The sequence below is a fragment of the Equus przewalskii genome, chromosome 25 (assembly GCF_037783145.1).
Source record: "Equus przewalskii isolate Varuska chromosome 25, EquPr2, whole genome shotgun sequence".
Lineage (NCBI taxonomy): Eukaryota > Metazoa > Chordata > Mammalia > Perissodactyla > Equidae > Equus > Equus przewalskii.
The window spans coordinates 17,333,243-17,360,254 of NC_091855.1; the positions used below are offsets into that span (position 1 = coordinate 17,333,243).

Here is a 27,012-nt window from a genome sequence, read left to right on the forward strand (position 1 = left end):
GCAGTGTTTACTACTCATTTAAAGTTTGTGCTCATGAATTTAAAATGCAACTAGTCAACCTGGTCGTGTGTTTCCTCCCTACCACAGAGTGTTCACCTACTTGGATGTTGGCTTGATATTCAGATATTGTGTGGATATTGTGTGGTGGACATTTGGATTCCATCAGTGTTGAAGTTTTGCCAGGAAATATGACACAGGAAGAGGAGGGGAGGGAGTTGAGAATGTTTGCAAGGAAGTGACTATGAGTGATTATAATGATGGAGCCAGTGAGAGAAGAAAGTGAAGGCAGAGAGAGGAGTAGTAATGGACAGTAAAAAAGTTGTAGTTGAAATGGGTTGAATGTCTAAGTAAGTGTGAAGAACATTTGCAGTGAATGTAGATTAGTGAGCTGGAAAGAGGGAAGGTGGACGGAGTGGGGGATGTTTATACTGGGATTCGAGGTGGTACGGTCACCAGTGATGACGAGGAGGTTCAGCATGTGGCCATGTGAAACGGTGGCTGAGGAGGAGGGATGGAGGAAAAGGGTTCAGGTGAGGAAATAAAAGAACAGAGAAACCAGCTTTTTAGATAGGTCTTTGATGCTAATGTTAAGGTCACTGAGATTGACTAAGGGTTGGAGAAAACCTCTGAGAACTGGAAGCTGGAAGCTTCAGGAAATAAAAAGACTTAACAGGAGGGAGGTAGGAGACAGCTGTGAGGATGGGTAGAAGGTGGCATAGCCAGATGGTCTGAGTGTCACAAGAGCAGGAATTAGTGTAGGAAGACAAGAGGGAGATCATTTGAATCAGCAGTGAGAGCCAGGAGGATGCTTACATTACTTCCTGGCCTTGAGATATATGGGGTGAGGACAGCTGGGCTCTAGAAGAAAGGATGTCCCTGGGGGAAGCCAGGTTTCCATTAAGGTCACAGGAGATCAAAGTTCAGAGAGGAGGTGGAAGGACATTATGCCATACTGTTTACAGAAGAAGAGTTCCACAGCAGGAGGAGTTGGTGGGGTATGGGGGTGTCCAGAGCAGTGTAGACTTCAAGGTCCTGGTAAGAGAGGATGCCTGGGTGGACCTGAACTTGGAGCAGCCATTGCAGTAATAGGACTGTGCGGAACATCACATGGCCAAGCACATCTTATTATGTGAAGAACTTTCTATTTCTCCCTCCTAGCTCAATTGTTTAGGACTTTCATTTAATATATGGAATGCAAAAATATTTTTCTTTATGAGCAGCTTTGGTAGATTAGTTTGTTTAGGCTGTCAGGCAGCTGTGGCAACTTAGAGAAAATTGTATTTATTTATATGCCATTAGGTAGGATTGGTATGGGGAAGTCAACTTATACGCTAGGAAGTAGAAGGAAGGAACCACAAAGTAGTTGAGGACCTACTATGTACCAGTTATAGGTACTGCTAAGTACTTGATATAAGTGATAAATATTTTATATTTATAAATATATACTTAAATTTTGTATATTTACAAAATTCTGTTTTAAATACTTTATATAGGTGATTTCACTGGAGCCCAAGACTGACATGTTAAAAAGTCTGTGGGCATTGGAGTCAATCCTGAGTTTGAATCTTAGTTTCTTGGCTGACAAGTTGTGTTACTTTGGGCAAGTTGCTTAAGTCCTGGAGCCTCACTTTTCTCATCTGCAGAGTGGGAATAATAACATCCTCCTGTTACAGCGCTGTGAAGCACCGCCCGGGTGATTCCAATGAGCAGGCAAGACTGAGAACCACGATACAAGGTGATTAGTATTTGTTCCATTTTATAGATGAAGAATGCAAGGCTCAGAGAGGCTGAATAAGCATAGCAATAAGTTGTTCATGGTCACGCAGCACTTAGCGGCATGGCCAGAATCAAGAGCCAGTTCTTTGACCCCAGGGCCCTTACTTTATCCGCTTCCTCGAGTTTCTGCCTAAATACAAGGGAAGTTAAAGGAGCCCACCTCAGCATGGCTGCCCAGACAGTCGGCAGCGTGGGGTGGGATGAAGGGATCAGGTGAGGAGGAAGCCGGCCCCGTGGAATCTAGGTCAGCGGTTCCCAAACCTGGCTGTGCTTCCAAATCACCTGGGGAACGTTTAAATGATAAATCTCCAGGGACCACCCTGGGCCTACTGGATCAGGAGTTTCTGGAGCATGGGAACCAGGAACACGTATCTTTAGAATCTCCCCCAGGTGATTCTGAGGCTGCTCCTCTGGTTCAGGTCCTTGGACCAGCTTTCAGGGACCACTGAATTCTCACTGAAGCCCTGAAATAATCAAGCGATTATGTCCCTGTAAAATACTGAGTGCCTGGCATTGCCACCAAAATTGGCCCCTAAGGGTTGAACTCTATGACCATGCTTTAAGATCTTGGTGCATTACCAGAAACAGACGCTCACTCTGTCATTGAGCATCTGAACTTAAATGTATAGGAAATGTCAAGTTGGCAGACTCTGCTCTTACAGAAAGATTATTTGTTTTTTAGAGCTGTTCTTCCTTCTTCCCCCTTGAGGTTCCTGCCCACTCAGTCAGATTAGAGCTATATAAACAAGCTTGTACTACTGAGCTAGCACACATCTTATGAATTTTTTTTTTCTGAAGTGCTTAACATTGCTGATGTCAGAAAAAATCCATTGGGTTTTAATGGGGTGAGGCAAACAATGTGAATTTGGTATAATATGGAGGAGAGGAAACAACATCAACAGAAATTCTTATTTGGGAGCATAAATATTCAGGCTATATTACAGTCAGGGTTTGATTACCTCCCCTACGAGATATTTCCCTGAATAGGGACTTGAGGGCTGAGCGCTAAGAGTGGCAGGCATGATGTTTTCAGGCTTTTAGCTGCATGCGGTGCAGATTTTAGTGGCGTTGTAGTGTAACTGTAGCGGTCCGGCTGTTCCTTGTGCATCAGGATCGCCTGAGGAGCTTGTTAAACTGGCTCCATCGCAGATGCACTGAGTCAGAAGACCTGAGGTGGGGAAAGCGTTTCTCCAATGATTCTGCTGCCTGGTGGCCTGGGGATTTAACTTGGCCGAACACTGGTGAGAACAAACCGCTGGTCAGTTGCTACCTTCATTCTGTGCTAGGGAATTTGCATGACTTATTTTATTCCCTCTTCTAAAGCAGCCGTGCAGAGTAGAGGGTGCTCATCTTCCAGGTGAAGGGCTGGAAGTTTAGGGTGAGGGAGTCAACTGCCAGAGGCCACCCAGCAGCCTTGATGTGGCCAGGGCTGAGATGCGATTCCCGTTCCGACTTGAAAGCCCCTTCCTTTTCCAAGGCGTTGAGGTCCTTCCTACCTGCTCTGCCCAACATTGTTATCTGCTGGACCCTAGGCTTTGCGTGCTGCAGAGAGGCTGGCGTTACAAAGGAAAACAGCTCGCATTTGTTGTAACTGCAAGCTACAAATGCAATGTAAGTTTGGCGTAAATTGCAAGCCTGACTTTCAGAGATTTGCTAATCAGAGTTTGAGTCATAGATGCTCAATTGTTTTGTTATTCACAGGGTCTCTCTTCACTATACTTTCTATCCTCCCACGTATTCCTTCTTACCTAAATTGCTCATCCATTCCAAAAGCGCATTCCTGAGTTCTGGGCCTGCCCATATCAATAATCCCTGGGGAGAATCTCCGTGTGCGATTCCATACATAGGTCTTTATTGATAAAGAACCTTCTTTGTTGGGCAGTTTTAATGGGTACTTATCCTGTTGAGTGTTACAGAATGAGTACACTGCATGTTGGTGGAATCTTACCAGTTCTATCATTCATTAAGAAATATTTGAATATTTACCATGTGCCAGGCCCTGTTCTAGGTGCCAAGGACAGAGGGCTGAACCCTACTGACAAAGACTCCACCTGCGCAGAACTGTCTTCCTAGTAGAGGAGATGCCCAGTAAACAAAGTATAGGAATTCAGATAGGCGCGAACCCTGGTTGTTTCCTACTCCGCATTATCGCCTCGTCTCCACTTAATCTCCGTGAGATCAGATCATCTTCATGTTTTTCTCCTGGGTGTCTAGCACGGGGCCGAACCACTTCTGGGGCTTCAGATGGCCATGCCTGTGTTGTCACCTAGGCTGCAATGGCCTCTTCTGCCGCCCCAGGATGACGCCGTTCATCCTTCTGCTCTGATCTCAGTTGCCACCACCTCCTGCTCTGTGCTGTCCTAACTGAGCACCCACACATGACAACGTCCTGGTTTTGTGGATATGTCTGACACCCGTCCTGGATTCTGAACACTTTAAGGAGAGCATCTGTGTCTGATTATCTTTCTGTGTCCAGGGCCTAGTATGGAGCCTGGTGAATGGACGCTCTGTGTGTTTGCTCCAAGAATAAATGTCGGGTCCCACGGCACCTAGTGGTGGGTGGTGGTATTACAGGAATTGCTTCATGGTTGGGGGCTGCTGAGTCTGGGAGGGGCTGCTCTACCCCAGCAGTTCTGTGATTCACTGGGAAGTTTAGCATGAGCACTGTCGTGAATAGAGATGGGCTCGGATATATGCAGTGCTGACAGAGGAGAGGCAGCACGGAACATTCTGGCGAGTCTTTGAAGGAAAGTTAGAAATTTAAAATTCTAAGGTTCTAGGTTGGTGCTGAAAGGAAAACTAAAGATTCTGGGTTTTATAGCTGATGTCCAGTTGGGGTCCAGAGAAGCTGCAGCTTGACTTGGTTCCGAGAGCTAGTTAGTTGCAGATCAGGTGGGGGATCCAGGACTCCCAGTTCAGAGGGTTTTCTACTATGCTAGGACTGTGGTTTGTGATAGATAAGGAAACAAAGGCACAGAGAGGTGAAGTAGCTTGCCCCAGATCACACAGCTAGTAAGTGGTGGAGCTGGGGTTTGGATGTACATCTGTCTGTTGACAGAGTCCAGCTTGTAACCACTAAACTATCTTGTTTCTTTTTGGATGTTGTGAAATGCATAATCTTAACACATTTCAGTTTTTCCTCTTTTGTTAGTTGTAAGCCGTTATAGGAAAATAATATTAACATGTTTTCTTACTATTGAAGTGCAGTTACGTGTTTTCAGACAAATATTTGCATTCTTCAAATATTAAAATAAACATCCCTGAATTATTTACTGTGTATATATATGTAGTATATATAAATAACATGAAGAAGGTTTTATTTTTCTCTACCTCTACATTTAAGATACTCCTATTTCATTCCTATTGTACTTCATTTAAAAATAAATATTTTATACTATGTTGTAATGAATGAAAATCTACTCCTTTAATTTCATGAACCCCGGTTGTATAGTCAATGAATTTAATTAAAGCATCCTTACCTATGTGGGTTTCACATCCAGTTCTCTCTAACATCTCTTGACATATGGACTAGGAAGTGGTTATATCATTATTTTAGAAATGATTCTTTCTAGACACAGAAAAGTTAGACGACTTGTCTAGATTTCAAAATGAGTTGATAGACGAACTAAAAAGAGAAGTTTTTCCGCTACCCACTAGATTCACTAAAATTCCTAACGTAGAGACTTTGTGCGTTCACTTCGCAGTCTAAAGGCCAGATCCCAGAACATCAGCCTGTCTTCACACACAGAAATGTTTCTGTTTGGGGTGGAAGGTGCCCAGGGAAAGGCAAAGGGAGGGCTGACACGATTGTTTCTAGGTCATTTCCATCCTTGCTATTATAACACAGTTTTCTAGGTAGAAGATAATATGCTCATTAAAGTGGAAGTATTCGTTTAAAAATAAAGCAGTAGAAGCCCAAAATGGCTCTTTTACATAGATAAATGAGCAAACATAAATGGACTCAACTTTTGCTTTTCATGCTCTGTCATGTTCTGTGTTAAGACAAAGAAGTAGGCAAATAAATAGTTGTTTAAAAATGAAACAATGGGTTGTTCATTTAACTTTAAAAGCCACTGATTAGAATAACAATCAGTGTTTCCATGTGGTACTATATTCATAGAAATACTGATATTACAGTGGGTGGACATAATAGAATGATGCTCTTTATGTAATCTAACTTTTAAAATGCATCCTAATTCATAAATGATGAAGAAAGCAAACAACATTATGCAAATAGGATACTTTGGGTAATTCAATTCTTAGCGTAAATTACAAATTCCTGTCTCTTCCCCATCTTCCGCCCAAATTTGTTTTTGTGGAATGACCTTTGGTACCAACTTATTTTATAATAAAATGTTTCCTGAGTTTTTATTTTACATTGAAATGGCCTTTGATGTCAAGTATGGTATTTATAAAGTTTCTTTGATGAAAAGCCTATGAATTTTGTGCAAATAATCCAGGCAGGCTCCTGGATTAGTGGTAACATTTGTATAGGACTTTTATGGCTTTATACGATTCTTTAGAGTCAGTTTATTTGACCCTTACCTGTGAGTACACGGTGGAATTCACACTTTACTGATGAGAGCAGTGTAGAGGAAGGTGCCTAGCACAGTTCTGGACACATAGCAGGCATTCAACACGTTCTCGTAAAAGGAAGTTAACAGAGGAAACCCAACAGTTTATGGAATGTGCTCAAGGTCACATAGCAAATATAGTGTCATACCAAGAATTGAGCTTGTCTCTTTACTAAAAAATTTCCATATGCTCTCATTGTCTCACTGTTATCTTTCCAGGCTTTTAAAAAGGTCAGATTAAAAATATTTATTTTTTCTTAATTGAGGTAAAATTCACATTGGTAACCATTGGCTGACCAATGGTTGATGCTAGACAGTTATTTTAAAGCATACATCGCAGTGGCATTTCGTACATTCACAATGTTTTGCAGCCATCACGTCTATCTAGTTCAGAAATGTTCTCATCATCCCCAAAGGAGAGCCCAAAGCCATTCAACAGTCACCCATTCCCTCCTGCCCCCAGCTGCTGTGCCCACCAATCTGCTTTCTGACTCGATAGATTTACCTATTCTAGATATTTCATGTAAATGGGACCATACAATATGTGACTGTCTTAGTCCATTCAGGCTGCTATAACAGAATATCGTACACTGGATAGCTTTGTTGGGATAGACCATATTTTGTTTATTCATTCACCAATTGTTGGACATTGGGTTGTTTCCATCTTTTGCTATTGTGAATAGTGTTGCTATGAACATTCATGCTCAGGTATTTGTTTGAATACCTGTTGTTTAAGATTTCTTTTTTTGTTATAATCATGCTAGTGAATATGAAGTGGTATCTCCTGTGGTTTTGATTTGCATTTCTTTGATAAAATATTCATATTTTAATGCATAGAATTAATTAGCAAATGAGCTTTGGTAAGACAAAATCAACATCAAAATGATTGGCTTTATCCGTCTTCAGGAAATTATTTAAAACCATATGATCACCCCTACGGTGCATGATTTTGGGTTGAAAATAAAGAACATGTTGCTTTGGGGTTAGAAGAATGTGTGTGGATAAGACCACAATCATCCCCTAACTTTTTTTTTTAGCATTGCTTAAATTAATGAGAAAAAATAAGAAATTACATTGTTTTGTTTTCGTGCCACCTGCTAAAAGATACTTAGTTCTTTGTATTGTAAGGCTTTCTTTATATAACTCATGTCTTAATGGTCATTCATTTATTTTTTCAGTGTGCGTAAAGACATCCAGGATGGCTCAGGGATCCGGGGACCAAAGAGCAGTGGGGATTGCTGACCCAGAGGAGAGTTCTCCAAATATGATAGTCTACCGCAAAGTAAGGCGTCTGGGTAAATGCTGTTGGTGCTGCCTGTGTGTTTGTGTTCTGTGTAAAGTTGACCAATGGCTGATACTAGACAAATGTTTTCTGCCTGAACTGTCTTGACTGATAAGTGAATATCATTTCTTCCTATATCCTCTGATTCACTAATTCTAAAATTCAAGGAAGTTAGTTTTGTCATACTTGGTGTCGAACACTTGAAAAGTATTATGCAATTTAGTTTTCTTTAAACCTAAAGATTTTCTAAGCAATGCAGATGGAGTTGTATTCTCCTTTGGTGTAAAGGCATTAGTGTAAGATTTGTTAATTCAATGTTCTTCGAGCTCATAGTATGTACAAGATCTGGTCTAGATGCTTGGGAGGTGCAGAGGTATGTATATATTAGATGTTTACAGTTGATAGGAGACATAAGATGTACTCAGATAACTGTGATAGAGTCTAAGTGTTAATTTCCAAAAAGGAAGTGCGGGTAGAGTGTTTCGTAATCTCAGAGGAGGGGGCGGTTACTTCCAGCTTCAGACATCAGGGATGGGCTGTGGAGGAGTGGTCCTTGAACTCAGTTTTGAAGTGAACAGCAACCAGAACCAGATAGCTTGGGCAGAGGGTGAATTACTAAAGTAAACGGAAGTAAGATTTTGGGAAGAGAGGCTAGATGGAGCCAGATTTCAGAATGTTGAATCACAGGCAATTTAATCACGAGAAACTTTCGTTCCAGGAGCTGTAAAATCAACATCTCTTTGGAATTCTGAGTCTCGCCCCAGTGTGCCAAATGCATTGTTATGAGGGTAGATTGGAGGTTCTGGGGGGATGTTTCTGTAACTGTAAGAAAGGTAAGTGGGACACTAATTCAGCAGGAGGAATGCCCCTCAGAACTGAGCAGCACTGAGCAGAGGGATCAAAGAATCTGAATTAGAAATGACTTGGAAACTGAATGAATATGGAATTAGGGGCTGAATAGAGTCAGAGATGACTGTGTTTTTGACCTTGGGTTATAGAAAGACTTTGGTGATATTAATTTGAATGGGGACATTTGGAAGGAGAATACGTTTTAAAGGAAGGAAATATGGCACATAAGTTTTATTTGTGCACATTTTGCATTTGAGGAAATAGCTGCTGCTTCTTATCCATCATTTTAATGTTTGCGTGTTCATGAAAATGTAAGCTAACTCTATTACGTATTAATAAGGAAAATGAGGTAGTCTTCATTCATTTCGCTAAATATTTGAGTTGTCTGTTGGGTTCTGTGTATTCTGCAAGACTCTGTTTGATCTGCTAATTATATGGGTAATGTTGAACTAGATATTACTGGATGATCAATATGGTGAATTTTTCTCTTTCCCTTGTAAAAATAGAACTCAAACTATTCTGGCTTTGAGTATCAAATTCCTTAATCCTTAGGTGCAAGAGAATGCTTAGACAACCCATCTCTAAGAGATGCTGAAGTTGAAGTAAAGAAAAACTAGATTCATGGGGCTAACCAATTAATGAGGCACACAGAATAATAGAAACCGTTTATACATCATTACTGTCTCAACCCACCCCACATTGGGAGACCTTGTGCCAAGCTTGTAGGAACATGGAATTTAGAGTCAGACTTGGGTTAAAGTTGCAACTCTGCCACTTCCTAGCCGTGTGACCTTGAGTTAGTTATTTAACTTCTGTCAAGCTCAGTTTCTTCATTATAAATAAGAAGAAAAAAGGTGGGCGGAAGAATAGTACCTCGTGGGGTTATTTTGAAGATTCATTTAGGTAAAGTAAGTTGGGCGTCTTACATCCTGTTTGGCATGGAGGTGGTCCGTAACAAATGCTTCTTTTTCTTTTATCTTTAGGTCGTGTAGAGATAGTGACGCTTGAGAGAAAATAAATTATAAAATGTATATACGTTGGTGCTGTTAATAAGTTGACTGAAGTACATTCATATAGTGAGTTGCTTTTTTAAGACATAAGAAAAATATGCAAATATTTTTATATTATTCAGGAGATTGCAAATTGATGGATTATTAAAGGTTAATAGGAAATGAAAGCTCGTGCAATCCAAACACCTTTCCACTAGGATGTTTGGTGTTACGTTGAAAGTTTCTTTCTACAGATTTGTGGGAACTCGATTTTTCTTTTTAGGTGGTAGCAGGGGACTTATGGCCCAGTATGGATCATTTAAACCTAGTTAATTTGACTACCTTAAGCCATGGTTGTGTTTGAAACATGGGATATTCACATATTCACCTAGTTCTCTACTCTCAGTGCTGGACTGGCTGTTGGCTATGACCAAGACTTACCTACTGTAGGACACTATCCTTAAGATGGACCTTGAAACCAGGGTCAATTCAAAACATTTTCTATGGAAATCCTCTTCTGTAATGATTTATTCAAGTTTGTAGCTATAAAACCAAACCTTTTCTTAGAGGTCTACAACAAAAATTTACATTTAAAACAATTGTGCAAAGAATGCTTTCGTTTTTGTTTCTCCTTTGTTGTTTCTCTTGTCAGATGTTTTCAGGGTGAAATTTTTGCTTGGACTGTGTTGTGCTGATTCAGATGCTGACATTTAAAAAGCCAAATCTAGAGAAATGGAGCTTTTTGATAAACTTCCGAGTAATAAGTGGGATGATTATGTCCATAATGTTGTTGTGACTTTTAAATGCCATTTAGGATGGTAACCTTCTGACATATGAGTAATGAAGGGTGGGTTTCTTAAGTCCACACTTTTCAGCATACTCTTCATTTTCTTTTCACGTTTCTACGTCATTAACTGTGAGAAGTTGTACTTTCCGAAGGCATGATTTATTTATTGACTTGAACAGAATTTCTCATTTAGTTTTTCATCCTTCATGTTCACATTTTGGATTGGAGGTGTATATGAAAAATGTATTGGTCACATGAAAAGGCTATTTAAAAGGAAACTTTAATTATTCATTAAGTCACCCAGACCTGTTAACCTTTTTTATATTCCTGGATCCAAAAGATTCTGCGTCATTCAATTGCCCAGTGTAGTGATGCTATTTGAACCTGGCTGTACATCAGATCACTGAACGGTGCTTTATAAAAATGCTGATCTCAAGGAATCCCCCCGCCCCACCAAAGGTATTTTTATTTAATAGGTCTGAGCTGAGTCCTAGGAATCTGAGTTTTAAAATGTTCTCAGGAGAACCTGTTGCCTTGCTAAGTCTGAAACACACTTACTTAGTATTTTTTACAATATCCAGGTAGAGCATGCATCGCAAGGAAATGGGGAAGTGGGTGTTTTGAAGTGGATTTTTGATTTCATAATTATTTGTATATCGCTCAAGATACAGAAGAACCAGCTCATGTCGTAGAGTTAGAATTAGGGGATTTTAGCCCTTTCATTTTAGAGATTTTCTAGTCAATGCCCTCATTTTGTAGATGAGAAAACAAAAGTATGGAGAGAACGAGTAACTTGCTTGAAGTTACTCAGCAGTTTCCCAGTGAAGCCATGATCGGGTCCAGGTAGCCTGACTGCCCCCATTGGTGTCCTTTCTACCATCTTATCAACCACAAACAACCATTACCGCGTTGTTGGGCCTCAACAGACGTCGGTTAAATTAAATAAATGAAAACACTCTGCAGCAGATCTTTGGTTTTTATGCTTATTCTGGGAGATTTGACTTGGGTTGACTTTGAATATTTGTAATGTTTTAGCCTCATTCTACTTGCTGGTGCTCTTGTTTCTTAGGTAAAGATTTTCTGAAATGTTTACATTCTTGTATAACTAGGAATTCTTTTGAGCAAGAGTAGGTTGCTTTCTGATTTTGTTTGGTTCTCTGAGTGGTGTTAATAATGTCTATGGATAAATTTCCAGCTGGGCTAGTAATTTGATTTGGTAGAACTAAGGGCGATTCGATGGTAGGTGGACAGAGAAAATTGTAGCTTAAGTTGGCCCAGCGTTGGGTCAGGAGGCAGTGCAGTGTGATAGAAGATACCAACTGGGGCAGAGGGCTCTGGATATCTGGCCCCAGCTCTCACACTTACTGCTTTGGTCCTCTGGATGGGGAACTTCATCTTCCTGGCTGTTTCTTATTTTTGTCTTCCACCTTTCCTCTTTCTTTTCCTCCTTCCTTCCCAACTATGAAATACTTATACAAAAAGAATGTATTTGGTGTCCATGTCAAGTAGAAAGAAATATGATAAAATGAACCTGTGTACCCCCCATCAACGTAATAGATAAAATATTACTTTGGCTTCGTTTCCTCTTCTGTAAAGTGAGGGGATTGGGCTAAATAATGTACATGTACCTTTCTGCAATGGTTTCAGAGTTTCGTTCTTTAACTTTTTGATCTTTCAGAAGTCAGTACACTTTCCTGTTGTCAAAACGATGTTGTGAGACTATAGGGATATTTAAGGGTCTTTTGAACTTTTCTGGAAATATTTCAGACAGTCCTAGGTAACGTAATTGGTTGAGATTCAACGTAATGTAGTTAGGCCTCAGAAGAAAAAATTTTTGGTATAATTATTTAACGTTCAACATTAAAGTCTTTCTATGGTGGTGACCTGTTTCCTTGGCTCGCTAATAACGTTTAAGCCGTTTGTATAGTTACCGTTTTGCAGTACTGATTGTGAGTTAGACAGATAGCAGGGACAGTGTTTAAACAGCAGCACTGGATATTGTCAGTAATGTATAGTGTCAGGGATGAATTAAGAGGTTTAGGGGAAGAAGAAAAAGCCAGTGTTCTTGTATCTCAAAGGGGTGGTTAAATAGCCTCGTCACATGGCTTCCTTCACTTGTTAGTTTCCAGTTATTCACTCCTTTTCTGCTGGAATTTGGGTCTCACCTTTGTGTTGCTCTGATACCCCAAGGTTACTTTCCCTAGTGATCTAGGACCCTTGAAGTCCTGGGCAGAAGTCAGTTTAGGCGTACTTCCAGAAAGTAAAGCACTATTTTAGTTACACAGGCAGTGGGATGCAGCAAGAAGGGGAGAAATCTAGCTTGAAAGAAACAAGGCTGGTGGTAAAGCTGGGAATAGGATGTTGTTTTGGAATTCATAGATGGAAATTGTAAGAGGCCAGCACAATTGAGAGTCAGGGAACCTACAGATCCTGGTGACCACGGCATGATGAGGGTTAAAAATTATTTAATTAGCAAATATGTATTGATTGTCATTTGTGTGCCAGACACTGTTAGCTGCTAGGAATGCAAGATGAGGGCTGTGTCCTGAAAAAACTTGTAGGTCAGTGGGCAGAGATGGGTAACCACACAGTTGCAAGTAGCAATTTTAGAGGCAAGCTGTGGGATCTGGGAGGAGGTAGAAGGGTCATGAGGTTCATATCACGAGAAAGGATGATGGTGTCATAGAAGCCATCCAGAGGATTTGGCACCAGCCTTCATTCTTGAAAGAGGAATAGCAATTAGCTTGGGGAGGTCAAAGTGTAGGAAAAAGTGGAGAAAAAGAGTAAGAGGCAGAAGGACTACCTCATGCGAAGGGACAGAATTGTGATGTTGTAAACCGAGTTCTGGAAACTTCAAGTGGCTGTTTTCATGAAGCTAGGTTTCTGTGATGAAGAGCTGAGACATAAAGCTGTAGGGTAGATGAAAGCCAGATCTTGAAAGACGTTATACGTTATACCAAAGATTTTGGACGTTGTGCAGGTATCCTCCCTTTGCATCTCCACACACACGCTCCACCCTCTATATGCTACCCTCTGCCCCAGAAGGTTGACTACATGTATAGGGCTCCTGTGACATCTGGCTTTCGGTGGAATTTGGTCAATAGAAGCCTGGGGAGAGATGGACAGGAGGAAGAGGAGCAAAGTTGGGGGATTTCTTCCCCTGGCTCACTCTCCGTAAGGTCTTGCACCGGCTGTGTCCTTGGACTGATGGTCATTGCTCCTCTCAAGGCAGAATGTTCTCCCCTCGGGGTCCTGATACCCTTTTCCTTTACTCATTCTTGGAGTGGTTCCATTTGTATTAGTAATCTATTGCTGTGTAATGAATTACCCCAAAACCCAATGGCCTAAACACAGCTTATTATGTCACAGTTTCTGTGGGTCCATAATCCAAGTGCAGATTAGGTGGGTCATCTGGCTCAGGTCTCTCATAAGACCACTATGAAGATGTTGGCTGGGATTGCAGTTTCATCTGAAGGCTCAGCTGGGGAAAGGTCTGCTTCCAAGCTGACTTATGTGATTGTTGGCTGGATTCACTTGAGCTCACACAAAGCCTATTAGCATGAAGACCTCAGTTCCTCACTGGCTGTTGGCCAGAGGCCAGTCTCAGTTACTTGCCACATGTGTCTCTTCTTAGGGCAGCTCACAACATGGCAGCCTGTTTCATCAGGGTGAGGGATGAGTGAGGGAGAGGAGGCAGAGAGGGGGCTTGGCAGTGGGAGTCTCACTATTTTATAACCTAATCTTGGACATGACATGTCATCCCTTTTGTGAGGAGCAAGTCACTAAGTCCGCCACTAGGTGAGGGGTTTATACAAGGGCATGAGAACCAGCAGGTAGAGGTAGTTTAGGCCACTTTAGAAGCCGTCTATCACACAGTTTCACTTCTTCAAGTCAGGTTCCCGAGTGTTCCCTTATAGTTCACCTGTTCGTGCCACTTCTTTACACTTGGTCCTTGTTCAAACAAATATTCTTTGAATTGTGCTATATTATATGTGCCGTTTGTTTACTGATAAGCCTCTGACTTCTGTAGGTATTATCCCCAAAGCAAAGGGAATCCCTTGAAATCCTGTTTTTCTTTATTTTTTTTTCTGTTTTTGTCATTTTCTTGCATATTTTTATGTTTTTCTTATATTTATCTTTTGCTCTTTTGGATTTTTTTCCTCTTTTTTTTTTATCATTCTTTTAATTGAAGCAACATTGGTTTATAACATTATATAAATTTCAGGTGTATATCATTATATTTCAACTTCTGTATAGACTACATCTCCAAGAAAGAATGTGAAGCAGGGAAGCCACATGTTCAATGTGGAGAATGGGCTTGTGGAGGGAAAGTATAAGAGGAATAACAGGATTAGTAGGCACAAAAGTAGTTTGGTGATTTTACAGGAATTGCGGTGAGGATAAATGGCGTCCAAATCAATGGCAGTGATAGCATAGATGAAGGGGTGCATTTGAGAGATGGTTAGGAGGTGGTGTAGGGAGAATTTGAGGGGAGCACGGAGGGTGAGGGGGCTCTTTTCACTAGGTTATACCTGGCAGTTGTCAGAAGGTCTTTTAGGTTCAACAAAATTTTGAGCCAAATAACTGTAGAACTGGATCTCCTTTTCCTCTCCTCCATGTATGTGGGTAAATCAAGTGTCATGGAAAGCGTATGGAGCTGGAGCAGGATACCTGGGTATTTATTGTGGCAGCATCACCAGTTCACTTTGGCCGTGCTCGAGTTCTTTCCACGTTTTGTTAAGTCCGGTTCTGTTGTTTGTGACGTGAGGGGTTAGCTAGGCCGGGTGAGTGCAAAAGCACTTTTAGTGCTAACATTGTAGGGCTTTAATAATCTAACATACAGAAACTCACATTTTGTTATCTGTTTATTCTTTCACAGCCTCCTTCAATTTCTTTTTAATTTTTCACAAAAGTTAGCCCAAGCAAAACTCTAAAAACAGGTAAGTCAGAATGTTGAAAACAAATGCTTTTTGCTCTTGAACATTTAGGGTTTGCTTTCGTTCTTTTCTTCTTTTTTTAAACAGTAAATAAAATTCCCAAGGACTAACTTCAAGGAGTGTTCTGAGTAACTAATTTAATTGTTCAATCTGCATTTTAAGATTCCTTTCATTAGATATTTTGAAGGTTTTTTATTGCCTTAGGAAAAGACTGTTCTGTTTTCCTTTCCCCTGGGATTAGACTTGCCAGAGGAAAAGCTCCCCATCCCATTATCTCAGTTGGCAGGAGACAAGAGTGTGGGCGAGTCCCAGACCAGGGGTATCAGTGGCCACAGATGAAAGGGATGGTATTTTTGGTGTGTGGAATAGCTCAGTGTGGTTTAATATGATGTGTTTCCAAGAGTATAACTTTCTCATTTGAAAAGCCTGGGCATGTTTAAGGCTTCATTTCATTTTTCCAAATTTTTCCCTCCACTTCATTTCAAAGAGTCAAAGACTTTACATTTTGGCAGGCAATTTATTACTCTAGCTGTTGACGCTCCTCTGCAGTGTCCTGATGCTTGGAGAATTTGACTGGCCAGAGAATATTCCCCGTTTGCAGGATTTTGAACAAGAAAAACTAAAAGCTAGTAGATATCTGTAAATAGAAAATAAGCAAGATATTTATTTTTATTTATAAATTTATAAATGTTTAATAAAAAAATCATTGGGGGATAGGATTTTTAAAAAATCTTTTTGTTTGCCAATATGAATCAAAACTGCGAATGAACACATCTTTTGATCAGGATTCCCACTTCTAAAAATTTATTGCAATAAGGGAATGGAAAAAATATACAAAGATATAAATATAAACATATACTCACTCCAGAAGAATATTCATACCTCTATGGTGAATAATTCTCTGTGGTGAATAATATCCAAAGATGAAAATAAATCAAATATATATTGAAAGGGGGTTAGTTAAGTAATTATAGTGGAATAGGATTCATATTTAGGATGAGCCCACAGTTAGGTTACTGGATTTCTGTTCTGGGAGACCTAATAATTGTCTTGAAAGGAAGAGAGTTACTGACATCCTGGGATATGGTCTGATTGAATATTCTTTACTTTTGAAACCCTACAAGACTTTACCATTTTTGTTTTATGAAATTTTTGTTTTATTTGCTAAATATAATGGCTATGTAGATTTACTAAAAATTATTGTTTCTATTTTACTTATTATTTTCTACATCTCTGTGCTTACATCTGGGATCATTTTTCTTTTGTCTGAAGAATTACCTTTCCTATTTTCTTTAGTGCAGGCTGGCTAGTGCAAGATTAAAGAAGAAAATAAGCAGTTATTGGCCTCCTACTGTATACCAGATGCTGTGCTGGGTGCTGAAATCCACTGACTTGCTTAATCATCAGAATTGCTTCTTAGGCAGATGACGGTCGCTGTATATTATAGATAAGGAAACTGAGGATCCGAAAGACTAAATAACTGGCATTGGGATTGAAATCTGGGTTGGCTTTATTCTAAAGTCTGTAGGTTTTTAAAAAGAAATTTAATTATGTAAAAAAAAGAAAAGCAAAGGAGATCTCAAGGCTGTTTGTAATTAATTATAGGAAAGTTAGTGTGGACTTACAGAGGACTAAGAAATTTGAAGAGAAATGACTTGAGTTGCATCTTTAAGAAAGGAGAGGATTTGATCTGGTAGAAAAAGAGCCAAGAAATGGTTCTAGCTGATGGGAGTTGTGTGAGCAAAGGAGTGGTGATAAGAAAGCACAGGATGTATTTAGGAGACAGTATATTTCATAATACTAAATCTAGGAGTTGTACCTGATATAGTAATAGCCTCATTCTTCATATGGAGACCCTGATGCAAGGAAACATAAAGCATTTTTAGTTCTGAAACTCACATGGTAAGATATTGGTAAAACTGAGCTTCCTGCCAACTGGTTTTCTTTCTTCCTTTTCTCTTAAAAAATAATTATTTTCCATTTTGAAAGTGATAATTCAATTTCAAAAGAATCCAAGCATAGACTATAGAAAAAAAAATCTCACATATTCCTACCACGCAAACATGACTGCAGTTAACATTTTGGTCTACTTCATTCCAGTCTTTTAATTTGTGTCAATATTGTATGTATAATATATTAACCTAGTGGGGAATCATAGTGTGTGTACTGTTTTCTATTTCCTTACCATATCCTAAGCATTAAACTGTGCCACCATATGTCGGCATAATGATGGTTTTAAAGGTTGCATAATATTCTGGTAAGAGAATAATGTACCATAATTTAATTATTCAGGCTTTTATTTGTTATCAATAGCACAATTTAGAATTCCTAGGTCAAAAGACATGAACTGTGCCACAATTCCTGATATATCTTGTTTTCCAGCAGGTCAATATTGGTCTCTGCATATATAGTCTGGGCTTCCCTGGGTTGTCGTTAAAATTCTGTCTCATTGAAGTAAATAAAGAAAGAGTGAAGGGATTTCTAATAATCAGGGCCAGAATTTTCTTTCTTGTCTACCTCTACACCAGATCCCCGCTCTAGTGTCTGCCTAGCTTTGCAGCACCACCCTTATCTTGAGAGCCTCGAGGCTGGAGTATTCACAAATTTTCAGCTTGGAACATTTCCAAGCCATTTGCTATTTTATTCTCTATTTGTTTTTCTTAAGCAACTAACTAAATAAGAATAGCATTTCAACCCCTTTCCACTCCCCACAGCGTTTTTCCTGCCGGTGCCATCTCTGCCTACAGTTTAACCATGGGATTGCTTCTTAGATTTTAAAGCTAAATACAAAAGCACAGTTCTGAGCAGCAGCCAAGTTGTGCAGCCAAGTTTGAAGAATAAAACTTTCAAACAGCTCTTCTGTCACACACTTGAGAGGGGAGGCAGGCTTTGCTATAAATGAGTCACATTCCATTTCTATCTCATCCTTCTCAGTCCTCTTGGGTAATGCTTTTTGTATATGACTACAGTGTCCTCTAACTGCCCACTCATCCCTTTCAAGCTGCCATTTTCTATCTCATTTTACTTAAATGTTTAGTAGTCCTGGAATTGAGGGACCCTGCATGAGAGAGGAGTAGATCTTTCCTTTCCTTCTTCAGGGTTAGGTGTAATGAGATAAAGTGGCCGACTTGTTAGAAACTACACTTCATTTGTAACATTTTTAGCAGCTGCCGTGTTAGTTTCTTATTGCTGCTGTAACAAATTACCACAAAATTACCAGCTTAAAACAAACAGATTTATTCTTTTATGGTTTTGGAGGTCAGAAGTCTAACATGATTTGGCAGCATTGCATTCCTTCTGGACGCTCTAGGGGAGAATCCATTTCCTTCCTTCTTCCAGCTCCTAGAGGCTGCCCACATTACTCAACTCAGGAGCCCACATGGCTCTGATCTCTGCTTCCGTCATCATCTCTCCTTCTCTGCCCTCCTGCCCCCATTTTATAAGAACCTGTGATTATATGGAGCCCACCCAGATAATTCAGGATCAACTTCCCATCTCAAAACGGTTAACTTCATCATATTTGCAAAGTCCCCTTTGCTGTGTAAGGTAGCACATTCACAGGTTTTGGATTAGGATGGGGACTTCTTGGGCTGGGGGTATTATTCTGCCTACCATCCTGTCTAAGAAAAGGGAGGGAAAAGTAATTTTGGAATTTTATCTTTCCTTCATAGCTAGGGAGGGGCTGCACTGAAGGATTGGTTTTCCTCTGGTGTTTGGGATGGTAGACATGTGGCAACCTAAATTAAGTCTGAGATATTTGTATGTACTGGCTGACATCCATCTGAGGGCAGAAAAGAGGAGGTTTGTGATCACTGGCAGTGAGGATGAGAGGGTGCCTTAGTTAGAGACCTTCCTTCTTCCTCACTGGGTGCCCATATTAGGCCCTGCTTGGGGCACAAATAAACCCTTGACATTGAGGGGAAATGACCAGTCAGGCGTATTCAAAATAAAAGAAGGAAAATCTCGTTGACTGTAGCCCCACACAGTGTGGCTTCCTTACAGGACTGTTTGTCTCCACTTATTTCACATTTTAGATACGTAAAAATTATGGTACTGATCAATGTAATTAATAAACACTTTCCTCATGGCTGGTTGGCCAGAACAGAAGATCATGACCTTACCTTTTTTTTTAAGCAATAAGAGAGAGCTCTGGCAAAATGCACTCCCCTTAGCCTGAGAAGAATGGAAATCTGCTTGTTGACCCTCCTGAGGCCTCTCTTTCCACTATTTTTCATGTTCTGGTGAGAAGTTGTGACATGTAATGGCCAACGAAAGGTGTGCAAGTGGTAGTGTTGGCAGTAAAACTGCCAAGAAAGAGCATGACCCTGGATGCTAAAATCGCTCAAGGCAGATGAGCCCCTCCAAGGAGCTAGTCAAGGAAACAGATGATAAAGCCTAGCTGTCAGCGAGTGATTGGAGTGAGCTGCTTCTTCCTGAAAGGAATTATTAATATCATTAACTTCACTGCCTTCCTGGGAAGGAGAGGTCAGTAGGTGAAAAAAAATAATCTACCGTGGCTGATGACTTGTTACAGCTTTAGGACAGTGGTCAGCAGACTATTCGCCCTTGGGCCTAATCTGTCCCCCACCAGATTTTGCATAGCATTCAAGCTAAGGATGGTGTTTATATTTTGAAATGACTGGGAAAAATCAAAAGAGAAGCAGTATCCCATGATGTGTGAAAATTATGTGAAATTCAAATTTCAGTGTTCACAGATCCAGTCTTGTGGAAACACAGCCACACCATTCGTTTACCAATTGGCTGTGGTTCCCACGGAGGAGTCGAGTGGTTGTGACAGGGATTGACCATATGACCAGGAAAGCCTAAAATATTTACTAACCGGCTCTATACAGAGAAGTTTGCAGCTTATGCTTTCAGGGACTTGGAAGAGACTGAAAAAGCGTCTGCAAACGTCCTTGTTGGGACAATATTTCCATAGGAACCAAGGCCCAGAGATTCTGCCTAGTGCTGACTTGTTTCCAGGAACCCATGGAGAGTCTTACTGGGGAATGGGCATGTGAGATAACTGGGAACCCAAGGACGTTCACACGCTATAGATAATACATAGTCCTGCCGCTTACACCTCGAGTAGTGTGTTTCCTTTACTGAGGGGTCACATAGTTTATAGTGGTACATTACTGAGGAGATTTTGTTTGTTTTTTAAATGGAAAGAGCATATTGAGCTGCTAGCAGTGTTAGGTTGTGTGTTCTGAGTCACCCTAGCAGGATAAGCACTAGCTACCTATGTTTCAGATTCAGTGTCCAAATGGCTCTCATTTCGCCAGGACTCACTTTGCCCAGGCACTGGGCCGGTGTTTTGGCACATGAGTGCTCCCGCTGACAACACCTCTGCAGGGTCATTGTTGTTCCCACTCAGCCTATGAGGAAGGGGCTTAGAGTGGTTAAGGTGTCTGGGGTTCCACTGTCAGTGTGAAGCCACTTCTTCACAGACCATGCTCTTTTCACAAGGCCTAAAAAGAACAGGCTTACCTGGTCCCAACCACCTGGGGAGCTGTTTAATCCTAGTCTTTTCTCTAGGACGGCAGGGCTGTCACAACCTCATGAGCAGACTGTTCTAATCACTTAGTTATAGTATTCAGTGAAAATATTAACTTCTGTCACTTTGGTTGCTTACATCATTTGACTGTTGTGAATAATGCTACAACAAACATGGGGGTGCAGTATCCCTTGAAGATACTGATTTTGTTTCCTTCAGATAAATACCCAGAGGTGGGATTGCCGGAATCATATGGTAGTTCTATTTTTAATTTTTTGAGGAACCTCCAAACTGTTTTCCATAGTGGCTGCCCCAGTTTATTCCCAGCAATAGTGTATAAGGCTTCCGTTTCCTCCACATCCTCGCCAGCACTTGTTGTTTCCTGTGTTTTTGATAACAGCCATTCTCACAGGAGTGAGGTGATATCTTATTGTGCTTTTGATGTGCATTCACAGTAGCCAAGATATGGAAACAACCTAAGTGCTTGTCAGTGGGTGAGTGAGTAAAGAAAATGTGGTATGTATGTACAATGGTATATTATTCAGCCATAAAAAAGAAGAAAATCCTGCCATTTGTGATGACATGGATGAACCTGGAGGACATTAGGCTAAGTGAAATGAGCCTGACAGAGAAAGACTAATACTGTATGATTTCACTTATATATGGAATCTAAAAAAAATAAAGTTGAAGTCACAGAACAGAGTGTAGAATGGTGGTTACCAGGGGTGAGGAGGTGGGGGAAATGGGGAGATGTTGGTCAAAGGGGACAAACTTCCGGTTATGAGATGAATAAGTTCTGAGGATCTAATGTACAGCATGGAGACTATAGTTAATAATACTGTATTGTATGCTTGAAATTTGCTAAGAGAGTAGATCTTAAACATTCTCCCATACACACACACGAAGGTAACTGTGTGAGATGATAGCTAGATTAACACATATATTGGGGCAAATATTTCACCATGTATATGTACATCAAATCATCGTGTTGTACAACTTATCTGTATACAATTGTATTTGTCAATTATACTTCAATAAATCTGGAGAAAAATACTAACTTCCACTTTACAGTTCCTTCCAGCTCTCCATATCCTTCATATTATATTTGTGAAAGTCCTGAGCTGTTATGTCTCTCTACTTTGTAAATGAGGAAACTGAGGCTCAGAGAGGTTAAGAGAGTTGTTTAGGATCAGCTAGCCTTTAGTGGCGGAGCCAGACCTTCTGACCTGGGGTCTGGTGTCCTGTACGTTACTTCCCACGGCTTCTCTAGGAGGCAGGGCCAGGCGTTCAGCCATAGAGCCACGGCACTCAGACTGATCTTAGCAGAGGACCGTGCTGCAATCTAGGCATGTGGTATTTAGGTTCAGCCTGGTGGTGGTCACCAACTGACCTCCAAAGATCGGTTCCACATCCTAGGTGGTTTTTGGCATTACTTGAAAATTGTGACTATGTTGAGTACAGTGTACTGCTCAGTCTCTTTCTCTTCCTCGTCACCACGTCTGTTGCTTGTGTTTCAGCCCCAAACAAAACAAAACAAAAATCCAAACAAAACAAAACCCAAAATGTATTCCCATACATATTCCCCTTTCCACATGGCTCCAAATGAGGAAGAGCAAAATGCCTGTTTCTGCTCAGAAAAAGACTGAAAAATTGTGGGGAAGTGCATCTTCAGAGAAGGTTTGTGTTCTTTGGGACACAGGAATATCTCATTAATCACGACTGCATCTTACAGCTGCACAAGTTATTGAAACAGCTCATCTCAAGCAAACTTTAAATACTGGAGATCACTCTTGAGCACATTGACCAAGCCCTCTGTCCTGGTTTCACCCCAATGTCTGCACATGCCTTCGGAGTCTTCCTCACTGCAGTGGCCTCCTCTGCTGCCCCGTGAATCCTTGGCTCCCTTCTCTTCTGCATGCTGTCTGGGGCAGCCTCCTGCTCTCTGTACACTGACTTGGGGACTTCCCAAATTGCTATCCCCTCTCCAAACTCTGAATGCCTACATTCAGCTGCCAAAGCGACATCTCTGTTTGAATCCTCCTCACTTATTGCAAACTGAACATGCAGAACGTAACTCCTTGCTTGCTCTCCTGACACAGTTCTCCTTCTGGGATTCAGTGGTTGGTGTAGCCTCCTTCACTCAGCATCTGAAAAAAACCTGAGCCTGATTCTCCTTGACGAGGATCATCATTCACCCCTCTATGCCATGTAAATATTTTTACTTTTGTTTGTGTTACATTTTGTGTCCGTCTCCCTGTGATGTTTGGCACCAAGTAGGCAATAAATAAATGTTTGGTGGACAGACCTGTTGATTAAGCGTTCTTGAACCATATCCTGTTATCTTTCTCAGATGAGATTTGGTGCCACATGACTTCTCCTTACACTGGGTAGATTGTGTAACTCAATCTTTGGTGCAAAGATTGGTAGTATCTCTTTAAGCTTTGCAAGCTTATTTATCTTAGGAATTATTGAGCTTGGCTGCTGTCCACATCATGTAACAATTCTGCTGTCACCTTTCCCTCCTTGCTTTCTCTCTTCTCTCTCCCCTGTTTTTCACATTCCTGTCTGCAAGAGAGAATGAGAAGAAATGAAGACAAGAATACAAACCCATATTTCTCGCACCAATTAAATATATTTTTCCATCTTGTTTTACTATTAAATGAGTTCTACTCTTTGTATTCCAATTAAAACAGCTTCTTATTAGTTTCTTTCTTTGAAATTTTTTTCTTATTGCAGAAATGATTCATGTTTGCTATTAAAAAAAATCAGAAAATATAGATAAATGCAAAGAAGGAAATAAAATATGTAATGTCCCTCACTCAGAGAGCTATAGTTAACTTTTAAAGTACCTACTTCCAAACTTTTTTTTCTATACACATATTTTAACAAAAATGGAGACTTAGTATACTTGCCGTTGGGAAACTTGTTTTCACTGAATAGGTTGAGAGCATTTTCCCATGACAGTAAATATTCCTCCAGATCAGGGGTTGGCAAACTTTTTTTGTAAAGGGACAGATAGTAAATATTTTAGGTTTTGGGGGTATACTGTTTCTGTTTCAACTGTTTAATTCTACTGTTGTAGTGCAAAAGCAATCCTAGCATTATGTAAATGAATGACTGTGTTCCAATAAAACTTTATTTACAAGGACAGACTGTGGGCCAAGTTTAGTTCACAGGCTGGGTGATAGTTTGCCTGTGCTTGCTTTAGAATATAATTTTTTTTTTTTGAGGAAGATTAGCCCTGAGCTAACATCTGCTGCCAATTCTCCTCTTTTTGCTGGGGAAGACTGGCCCTGAGCTAACATCCATGCCCATCTCCCTCTGCTTTACATGTGGGATGCCTGCCACAGCATGGCTTGCCAAGCAGTGCGTAGGTCCATACCCAGGATCTGAACCGGTGAACCCCAGGCCACTGATGTGGAATGTGAGAACTTAATTGCTGTGCCACTGGGCCGGCCCCTACAATATAATTTTTAATGCCTAAACAATAAGATTGTTTTATTGATATACCATGATTTACTTAACCAATCTGAATAATGGCTAATGTTGTTTAAGGCCTTCTTCTGTGCTGGGTTTGTTCTATTTACTTTCTCAGGTCCTGCCCATAACCCTGTGAAGTGTGGGTATCATTCTTTCTACTTAACAGATGAGGAAACTCAGATAAAGAATAGGTAGGTAATTTGCTTAAGTTTAGATGGCTCATAAGAAGAAAAGACAAAATTTAAATTTGCTTGATTTTAAGAGGCCAAACTCTTAACTATTCATTATATTTTTATGCACATTGGTGGTTATTTCCTTAGGATAAATTTCTAGAATTACTATAATGAGTGCATTTTAAGCCTTTTGATCTGTGTTGCCAGTTTGATACGTATGGCTAAGTCATATTTCTCGAGTGGTATCTGACCAGGGCTGTGTTCCTAACACCCTTACCTGTAGGGGACTCTTTCAAACCTCACAACAGCCGAGATATGGAAACAACATAATATCAGGCTAGGTTGTGATAATACTTCAGTGTTTTAAATCACATTAAAAATTATACATGCAGATGAACTTTTATCATGCATATTTTTCATCTGTATTTCTTTTTTAGGTGAATGTCTCATTCATGTCCTTTCCCTGTTATTCTGTAAGATCATTTGTCTTTTCTCCTGATTTTTGGAGCCTTTCATATAAGGGACTCCTTTGGTGTTTAAATTGATTTACATCGCTTGCTATGTAAATGACCCGTTTACTTTAAAGAGCTGTTGTCTTTACAATTGAAGAGAATTAAACCGAACAGTATCCTGTTTTAACACAATGGCACTGGTCAGACTTCTGGAATTAAAAAAATGGAAAAACCAAAAAGGAACCTGTATGGTAAGGGAGAATTGATTTCTGTTGTGGACTTTTCCCTTTAGTATCCATCTCATAAGTCGCTAGGATTTGCGTTCTTTAATTGGAACTACTGCTTTGCTGTGGCCATGGCAACACATCTTAGCTGCCATGAGCAGCACACACCTTGACAAAATATTTTTTTAGCGAGTGGTTTTTAGGTGAAATTCATTATCCAGTGTGTTCACGGAGAGTCTAGATGAATTAATGGGTGTGGACCCATAATTGTATAATAATAACAGTAATAAAAATAGTGAAATTAACAGTTACTATCTACTGATCACTTACTGTATTCCAGCCACAATGCTAAATGCTTCATATTACTTCATTGGATCTTCATTGTAACACTAGGTCACAGATGTTGTTATTATCCCTATTTTATACAGGAAGAAACTGAGACCAAAGAGCTAGGCAGCTTGCCCTGGGCTGCACAGTTGCTAAGTAGTGGAGCTGGACTTTGTCCCTGATGCTCTGTTGTCTGAGTCTTACAGGCTTGTTACAGAATGACATTGAGGTATATGCTTACTTCAACAGTGGCAGCATGTGTGGCAAATATCTTGATTGTCAAAGCTCGAGTCAGCACTACTAGACTAAGACAACACGAGGATCAATGGGCCACAGCAAGTCTGACCCAGGATTTCATGACCTATGCTCTTATAAAGATCAGAGTTATGATGCTTTATTGAATTCAGAGAGTCCAAAGGATAGCTGCCCCAATATATTCTCTCTTAGACTTCTCTTGTGGACCATCAAATTGGAAGAGGGTGTCTGATGGGGCAAAGATGGAGTTGTAAGGCTTCTTAGCACTAGGACAGAAGAACTACTTTTTTATCTTCCAGAATTATTGAGGAGTAATTGACAAAATTGAGTGCGTGTATAGTGTACAGCATGATCATTCGATATATGTGTACATTGTGAAATGATTACCACAGTTAAGTTAATTCATACATCCATTGCCTCATGTAGTTACTTTTTTTTGGATGATGAGAATACTTAAGATCTACTCTCTTAGCAAATTTCAGGTATACATTACAGTATTGTTAACTGTAGTCTCCATGCTGTACATTAGATCCTCAGAACTTATTCATCTTACAACTGAATGTTTGTACCCTTTCACCAATATCTCCCCATTTTTCTGGCCCATGGCAACTACCATTCACCCTCTGCTTCTATCATGAGTTTAACATTGTTTTTAGATTTCTCGTATAAATGAGATCATATGGGGCTGGCCCCGTGGCCGAGTGGTTAAGTTTGCACGCTCCGCTGCAGGTGGCCCAGTGTTTCGTTGGTTCGAATCCTGGGTGCGGACATGGCACTGCTCATCAAACCACGCTGAGGCAGCATCCCACATGCCACAACTAGAAGGACCCACAACGAAAAAGATACAACTGTGTTCCAGGGGGGCTTTGAGGAGAAAAAGGAAAAAAAATAAAAATCTAAAAAAATAAAATAAATAAGTAAATAAATAAATAAATGAGATCATATAATATTTGTCTTTTGCTGTTTGGCTTTTTTCACTTAGCATAATGTCCTCCAGGTTCATCCATGTTGTTGCAAATGGCAAGACTTCCTTCTTTTTTTATGGTTGAAAATATTCTGTTGTATATGTATAACACACTTTCTTTATCCATTCATTTATTGATGGACAATTAGGTAGTTTCCATATCTTGGCTATTGTGAATAATGCTGCAATGAACGTGGGAGTATATATATCTCTTCGAGATACTAATTTCAGTTTCTTTGGATATATACCCAGGAGTGGTAAAGAGACTATCCTTTCTCCATTTTGTGTTCTTGTGCCCTTGTCAACGATTAGTTGACCATATATGTGTGGGTTTATTTCTAGGCTCTCTATTCTGTTCCATTGGTCTACGTGTCTCTACATACGCCAGGACAATTTTGTTTTGATTACTATAACTTTGTAATATAGTTTGAAATCAGGAAGTGTGA

At 40.2% G+C, this 27,012-nt stretch overlaps 1 protein-coding gene across 41 annotated transcripts in view; it reads left to right on the forward strand.

The window, feature by feature from the left end:
* RGS6 (regulator of G protein signaling 6) overlaps positions 1-27,012 on the forward strand; it is a 529,145-nt gene that overhangs the window by 16,039 nt on the left and 486,094 nt on the right. For all 41 annotated transcript variants that reach the window (XR_011532871.1, XM_070593510.1, XM_070593542.1 and 38 more), the window contains exon 2: positions 7,529-7,632. Coding sequence is in view for 39 of the 41 variants with exons in the window: in XM_070593510.1 (XP_070449611.1) it covers positions 7,549-7,632 (84 nt within the window). In the remaining 2 variants the exon portion in view is untranslated. The remainder of the gene's footprint in view (positions 1-7,528; positions 7,633-27,012) is intronic.